The following is an 8,578-nucleotide window of genomic DNA, read 5'->3' on the forward strand; positions in this document are numbered from 1 at the left end:
TGCTACTCAGGGCACAGTATAATAATAAGTAAAAATAATAATTAATATTATAATAACAGCTACAATAGAGTTTTTTAGGTTTACCTGTTTCCTCATCAATGATGAACACGCCCAGGCCAGTCCCATCATGGATACGGTACCTCACGACTCCATCTTTCCCTAAGTCCTTGTCAACTGCAGTCAGAGTGACTACCGAGGTGCCTACTACTGCATCCTCCATGACTGGTGCCTTGTAGACAAATGAAGAAAAGGCTGGGGCGTTCAGATTTTCATTTACGTCCAGAACCTCGACCTCTATGAAGCAGGAGGATGACAGGGAACGCGGCTGCCCATGGTCCACTGCCCGAACCGTGAGATTATACAACCACTTCCTCTCAAAGTCCAGCTCTTTCTCAAGAGTCAGGCAACCTGTTGATGTATCCAGGAAAAAAGCATCATTCTCACTGTTCTTCAGGTTGTAGCTGATCTCTCCTCCTGCCCCGAGATCTAAGTCAAAGCTTTCAACCCATAATAGCACTGTCCCTACAGGTACATCTTCAGGCACTTGAATCCTGTAGACTTTTGGCACAAACCTGGGAGGATTGTCATTGATGTCCTTTAAGACCACCACCAGATCAGTTACTGATAATAACGGAGAGTCCACTTTAGCTTGATCTCTTGCTTCAATTTTTAAGTCATGTCTTGGATTTGTTTCTCTGTCCAATCGCCCTGCTACCTTCACTACTCCGGTTTGCTCATTGATCTTGAATGCTTCGGTTGATGTTAGCAGAGAATACTTAACGATTCCATTATCATCCAAGTCATTATCAATAGCATGGAATTCAAAGATGCTTTTATCCACCTCTGTGTTCTCAGGTATGCTCAGAACATACATGGACTGATCAAACATGGGTGGATTGTCATTGGCATCTAAAATATTCACAGCCAAGAACTTCCATGCAGATGTCTGTGGAGTCCCTAAGTCATAGACGGTAATGTTCAGGATGTAGAATGCTTTTTTCTCTCTATCTAAAGGATAAATAATCCTAAGATCTCCAGAGTCCATATCGATGGTGAAGCATCCATCTTCATTTCCACTAGAGATAGAGTACACAAGCTTGCCATTAAAACCTGTATCAGCATCCATAGCTCGAAAATGTAAGATGGTGAAATTCAGTTGGTAGTCTTCCCTGAGGTCAATGGAGCTTGGCAAACCTGTTTCAAACTTTGGAGAGTGCCTGTTAATAATGTGGATATCTGAATATGTGTCCTCTTCTTCAACAGCTGTCTCAAGCTTGATGGACTCAATCAGTCTTTCCGTCAGCTTCTTGAAAACCCCTGTTTCTTGACAATGCATGCTGGCCTCAGTACCAGTGTTGGTGACGACAATGCTTACAGTGGTCGTGACGGCACTGTGTGTCCCATCCGTAGCTGTTATTTTGAGGTTAAACGAAGGCATCTCTCCAACGAACAGAGATTTGGGAATGCTTTTAACTAATCTGATGACTCCTGTCATTGGGTCAATCTCAAACAAGTTGTACTCATTGCCAGACTCAATCCCGTATCTGACTTGATGTAATTCATCCAGGTCTACAGCAGACATGGCACCGATGCTCTCTCCAACGGCAAAGTCCTGAGGGATGGTGGCATTGCAGCCAACCCTCTCAAACAATGGTACATTGTCGTTGACATTGTTCATGATAATCGTCACAGAACATTCGCTCACTCGGCTGAAGGGTCTACCACTATCAGAAGCCCAGACTCTGAGGTGGTACCACCTCTGCATCAGCTCATAATCCAGCTCCTCTGAAGTTGAAATTACTCCCGTGAAGGGATCCACCTCAAAAGGCAGTGGCCCCGCATTGGCGATGGCATAGGTCACAAAGCCATTCTTACCCCTGTCCCTATCCGTAGCAGTGACTGTTAAAATGCTAGTGCCTATTGGCACGTTCTCTTGGACCGAACCCTGGTACAAAGATTGTGCAAACGTGGGGGCATTATCATTTTCATCAGTTATGACAACGATGACACGTGCCTGCACCTCCCCGTGATTTGCTGTCACGCTGAATTCATAACGAGACTTCTTTTCAAAGTCCACACCTTCTGTGGTTACAACCAGGCCACTCTTGGGGTAAATCTTGAATTTCAAACTATCTGGGTTATTTTTGATTTGGTAAGTGACATTAGCATTGCTTGGTTTAACTGTTACTCTGACTACTGGACTCTTTGGTGGGGCAAACTCACTTAATGTAATATGGTAGACTTCTTTCTCAAATTTTAATGGGGTAAGTTTCAAAGGGGAAACATGGACCTCTTTTGTCAAAGAAAGCAATGGGGGATTGCTCCTATCTTTTGCTTGAAGGGAGAAGTTTAATCCAAATGGGTAGTTTGACCAGTCTATCCTTCTTGTGGAAACTACCTGGAAGTTATATCCTTCAAGATTGGCTGGAATAATTTCAAAATACCCAGCTGGATCTCCAGCAACAACACTTAATGATTCAACCTCTTTCGTCCTTGCTTCCACAGCAACATTTACATATAGTCTGTTGTCATCCTCTTTGGGTGTTACTATTGTGACTTGTTGGATTAATGGAGGTTCAACAGAGACCTTCTCTATGTTCACCACAACCCTGGCCTCATTACCAAACTTTTGTATCCCTGAGATCTTCTTGGTCCTGTCCTCAGCTAAAACTGTGAGGTCGTACCTTTGCGCTCGACTGTGGTCAAGCTTCTTAATGAGGCTAATCATCCCTGTAAAGGGGTCGACTGCAAAGGGGTGTGTTCTGCTAATGAAGGTGTAATAGAAGTCAGCATTGCTACCTATGTCAGCATCTGTGGCACTGACACGAACCACACTGGATTTCAGCGGAGTGTCCTCCTTGATGTTAACATTGTAGGATGCTGGATAAAACAGTGGTTTCAGGTCATTGGTGTCAAGCACTCGGATCAATACCTTTGTCCTGGCCTGGTAGTCATAGGTGGTTTCGGTGGCCTCAATGGTGAGTGTGTAACTATCTCTCACTTCCCTGTTCAGTAGAGCAGAGTTACTGCTCCGAGTTCTTAACCGTAGGAAACAGAAATCTCCCACAGTTTCCTCCTCGGTTTTGAAAAGACTGTCATCATCCCCAGCAACTAATTTGTATTTGATGTTCCAGAAGACATCTGTAACCACGACGCCCATTTTGACTGGGCTGTCCACATAGGTCCTTGGGGCAGAGTTCTCATAAATCGTGGCATTGTACAGATGGTGGGTGAAGCTCAGAGGAGAGAAGCCCTTTTCCAGGCTCCCATGACAGCTCGCTATGTGCAATAAGACAGCCGTGAGAGCAAGCAGCAGGCCTGCTTCTGTGGCACTCATGTTTAGCGGCTCCTCATGGATCGTCAGCTCTGTGCAGATGAGAGAAAACATACATGTCGTGAACATTTTAAATATGATATTATGAGATATTTTATAGTAAATCCATCTATAAAATTTGCAGATGAAATCTTTCCTATTATGGAAAATTTCCTACATATAAATTACTGCATATAAAAACACTATTCAGAGAAGTGTAAATCAAGTAATTCATAACTACATTATATTTTGATATAGTCAATATTAAATTGCAGATGACTCGAATGTTGAAAAATGAAAGAAAATGAAAAAAAAACCAATTGTCTGCCTAAGAGAAGCACTGCCGAACCTCACATAGCCTTTTCTTGAAGTTGCTGTTCTGTGCATGTTGCATTGTGTGCATAAAGCACACAATAGAACACCATTCATGCAGGCTTTGCACACTATAAAACCTGCAGACAGGCATTCTACCTCCTGTACCAGCATGCCTTGACAAAGGCAATTAATACATTGTTTAAGTCTGAACATGGGCTCAAAGCTGCATTAGGCAGGTGGTGCACATTCACATGACTATGTCTCTCTTTCATGTGGAATCTCAGAGCGATGTTTATTATTTCAAAGCCTTCACTGGAGATAAAAAATAATTAGTGTGATTATTTGCGGGCACCCCTGACAGAATGACAATTTGTTCCATCTGAGTCTGTTCCATTCAGATGTCTTTTGACTACCATCGATGCTTAGATACTGTTGCTCCTGTTCAAAAATAAATCTGAATCTTGGAAAGAAAGATTTTTTTTTTGAATAACAGATTGAGGGATTTCCAAAAGAAACACATGACAGGACATGTCTACATCAGAAAATGGCAATGTATTGGCAAGCATCTAAAAAAGAAACACATAATGGCACTAAAACTATTGCATAACTTAAAATCCTCTGTCTTAATGAACCAGAAGTGACAGATACAACAAGCTTGGACATAGATGGCAACAGCCTGTTCTAGCTAGAATGCCTGCTACCTGCATTTGGGTCTGAAGAACCCTCCAGGAGAGTCACGGAGACAGACCTGTGGGGCCTGAGCATGAGAGCAGTGCCTAAGCATTGATTGAGGAGATTTGGTACACATCTGCATCAGGAATGAGATCAACCAGGGAGATTTCTGAGGAATGCTTGTTTGTGTTGGAATCCCTCATAGGACACCATCAGCACTTGTCACCAGCTATGTGAATGCTTTGGATTCAGTCCATTATTTGATATTCATATCTTTTTTTTTTTTCTAGACAAATTTGATATTCCTGAAGGCTGCAGCACTTGCATTAGCTCCTGTGTTTCAATGTTGCATAGAGTAGTGAGGGTTGACTGCCCAAAAGGATCCGTCCATTGAAACAGAATTTTCAAGGAAATGAGCATGTTCACTTGACCCCTAACAATGGCTGCTGAGACCCTAGGTTGCAAAAGTCAATGGGTGTTGACAGATACGTGTGCTGATTTGGTGCTGAGGTTGGGGGTCCTAATAAGGCTAATACTGGTAAATACAAGAATGTATTATCACTCCTACAACTATTACTACTATTGCTTTTACTGATTATGGTAGCCCCATAACAGCATGGAGTAACCCTCAAGAATGTCATGGTAGCCCCTTTATAAATCCCATTTGTAAATGCCATAAAAACAATGGGACCTGATACCAATACGTATCACACACAACACAAGAAAGTAAATGTAATAAGTATGAGTACAGACTGTGAACCAAAATGACCAATTTATTTTGATTGTGCCTCTTAATCATTTCCTAAAAAGCTCTGTTTCATTGTGACTTGCACAGCCTGCACAGGGCCCCTCTGGAGCGATCTTCTTCTTACCAATCTAGTGGGAAAATCAAACGACAGCGATCCAAGCGTCGGATAATGATTGTGAAATCGTTGGCCAGGCAAACAGTGACTCAGTGAGCTCTGTAAGCTGTGGGCTGATCTGCTGCTGTGTGTCCCAGCCCTCTTCTACAAACCGCAGTTTCGCCGACCTGTATGCACATGTTCAGCCCAGGCACCAACCTTCTAAGATCGCGTTTCAACATCACCCCCCTGATCCTCAAAGCATTTGGCAAACTTGGCACCATTCGGGCAGGATTTTGAGAGCTCAGCATTCTTATTTTTTGTGTGCGTATGTACTTTTCCTCAATAACAGCTAAAATGAGATTTTTGTTATAAAGAAATACAATTTCCATTATTATCTGAAATAACCACTCTGATAAAAGCACATCCCCAGTATGTGTGAGAGAAAGCCCCAGCATGGTACGGATTTTCTTGACTGAAAATGGCTGATTTTCCTCTTTTATTACATTCTTCTTTGGGTCTGCATGCCAGTTTCCCCCTCTGAAAGCTGTCGCTCAAATCAGCATTCCACATTGGTGGTTGTAGCCTTTTATTACCTATGCAAATTGTGCCACTGCATGCCTGCTCTCCCCATTGAATTTGCTCCGGGGTTTGAGATCAAACAGATCTGCTGTGAGGACCTGTGTTTCAGCTTGCGGATTTAAACTCACCCCGTTTCACCATATCAGTACTTACCTATTTTCTGGTTTGCCTTTTCACACACATTAGGATTGTTTACTCTACACATTAGCCTTAAGATTGTAATACTGTAATAAACAGCTATGAACAGTTAATCTAATTTTCCAAACGCTTCAGAAGTCATTTCTACCACCTATAAAACACTCATTTGTTTGGGATGGCATGATTAATATCTACATAATCAGATTTTCTAATTAATAATATTACAAATCTATCATAAGTCTCCTGACTATGGTATAAGTAAAATAAGAAACCGTTGCCTGTGCATCAACTGTCATAACTGAACAGTTCCTCATTTGCCTTCTGAAATTTGCAGCTTGTTTACTTGAACATGTCAAAAGAGATAGTTGTTTTCAACTGATCTAATTATGTTTTACATGCTAGAGGAAATGGTGGGTAAACTTAAGATTCAAGTATGAGATGCATTTTGGTTTGGCACTATCTTTTACAGTACTCTTTTGGCCAAAAATGTTGGATCACCTTGGGATCTACACCAGAAAAGGTGAAGAGGGAGGGAAAGAAACACCTGAGGCCATTGATAGCATTATGATACCCCTGTCTGTGTAGACGTCGTGTATCTTGACAAATACAGAGAGAGAGTCGCTATCCGATTACACTTACAATGTACAGTACAGATACTCGGGCAGACGAGTCACAATTCCAGTTTTTACTCTGACAGTCGTGTGGTTGTCAGAAGAAGGCCATGGTTTCATTGTATTACCCCCTACTATTTTCAAACCCAAACACTTCCACCACTCCATGTTTGTACAGTTACCAGTAGCATGTTGTACCTCTCTGAGACTCTGTTTATACATAAATAGATGAGGCTACACAAATATAAATGGGGATGTAGTGTAGAAGGACATGCACCTCCTATTAATACTTTCACGGTGATATAGAATACACAATAAGATTGTGAGATGGTTAAATACATTCAAGTGTGCTTTAAAATTAGCCCTTATAGCACTGCATGTCACTCATCTGTCAAGAGTAACTGCCGAACTAACTGTGGATTAAAGCAATTGACTTTATCCACACCCAATGCCACTGGGAGGTAATTACCCAAATTGCCAGGACAGGTCATAGTAATGAATGGCACAGTCAAAATCCTTAATGCTGGCTTAACGATCTAAATACTGTTTTACGGAGGCCTAAGTAATATGCCTAGAAAAACCCCACAGCGATGTTTACAATGAGTTTTCTGCTTCCAGGTCAACATAAGTTCAGTAAAGTAACTTTAAAGAATTTTACTTTATTTCTGTTTACCACAGAAACGTTTATGGGTGCAGGTACAGACTGACAAGAATGTGAGGGTAACATCAATAAATCAAAATAGGAAGTTATGATCGTAAAAATGAATTGCCAGACTTTCAAAGGTTATCTGGTAGCACATCCATCAAATGGCACCAAAGCACACCCAAATGACACTTTGAGATCATGGTGCGATAGATCAGACTGCACATTTTACAGACAGATGTCAAACTGAACCATTCACAAAATAATGATCAGCACTTGTTTGTGTGGCCTTAGATAACTGCTGTCACACTAAACATCATCCAGACCTTTTTGGCAGTCTAAAAGTCAGTCCCTTCTAAAAAACTACAAGACAACTCTAAGTCTGAATTCTCAACTGCATTTTCAAAAGATAGTAAAATGTAAAAAATATACTTAATTTACGAAGTAAAATAAGCAAATAAAAATCCCAAGTGACCAATAAAACATTTTAACATTTCTGCCTATAATTTCTAGCTTTAATCCCATTTATGAGAAATAACGATAGCCAGGAATGTTAAAGTGTTCACTGAAAGGTAAGAGCATCTATCTATCTATGATTTTTTTTTAATATCATCTTGCCAGGGAGCAATGTCACAAAGTATAGAATCAACATTAAATGTAAAAGAACACAAAACTGGGTTTAATAAAATAACAGGTCCATTGAAATTGACCATGCAGGTGTTTATGCTTAAACATAAACTATGTTTCCCATGGTAATTCAACAATAAGGACCTGTGATGAAGCTAGATAACTTCTTTAGGAAGTGGAGAGCCAGAGACAAGCTGAGTAAAGTGGCTCCTACGGGCTGAAATAACAAAAGCAAAACTTACCATAAGTCCCCAGAGATGGCTCACCCCTGAAACTTTTCAACCTGTCCTCACGCTCTGCGGAGAGTGGTAATCCAGTCAGGGGCTATCGAAAGGCGCCGTGCTCCCATACTGTACCGCGGCTTGCGCCTGTCCCAAAAACTGACTGACAACGCAGGCTAACAGAGTTTGTGTGGTGAGGAGATACCTTGTTCCCTCAGGTCCTTCCCCTCCCTCATCTCTCTGACACCCTTCCCTCCTCCCTCCCCCATTCACCCAGGAGCAGGAACACAGATTGTGGGCTGTTTTTTTTTTCTTTGCATTTGGGTTGAGGCCAGGAAAGTGCTCTGGGAGGGTGTGTTGCAACAAGCTCTTTGAGGTGCTTCTGTCCTTTTTGGAGTTGGTGATGGCACGTTTGGAAAGGACACCCCATCAATGCCTGCACATTGAGCCCCCAGACATCGCACACAAAAGTCAGAATTGATCACATGCAAAACTCAACATTGAAATTTGAGTCATTTATTTGTAAGGTTATATTTGTAGTCAAGGGTCAGTGGTGCTCAGGCTCTTGAAAGAATCAGGCTAGATTATTTAATTTCTCATCAGATTTATCATAT

At 41.5% G+C, this 8,578-nt stretch overlaps 1 protein-coding gene across 1 annotated transcript in view; it reads right to left on the minus strand.

The window, feature by feature from the left end:
- Positions 1-8,173, minus strand: part of fat2 (FAT atypical cadherin 2) — a 44,621-nt gene extending 36,448 nt beyond the window's left edge. Inside the window, exons 1-2 of the mRNA XM_036548236.1 lie at positions 7,986-8,173; positions 85-3,366 (exon numbers count right to left, since the gene is read on the minus strand). Of these exons, the coding sequence (XP_036404129.1) occupies positions 85-3,337 (3,253 nt within the window). The 5' untranslated portion in view covers positions 3,338-3,366; positions 7,986-8,173. The remainder of the gene's footprint in view (positions 1-84; positions 3,367-7,985) is intronic.
- Positions 8,174-8,578: the final 405 nt, after the last annotated feature.

The sequence above is a fragment of the Megalops cyprinoides genome, chromosome 16, assembly GCF_013368585.1.
Source record: "Megalops cyprinoides isolate fMegCyp1 chromosome 16, fMegCyp1.pri, whole genome shotgun sequence".
Lineage (NCBI taxonomy): Eukaryota > Metazoa > Chordata > Actinopteri > Elopiformes > Megalopidae > Megalops > Megalops cyprinoides.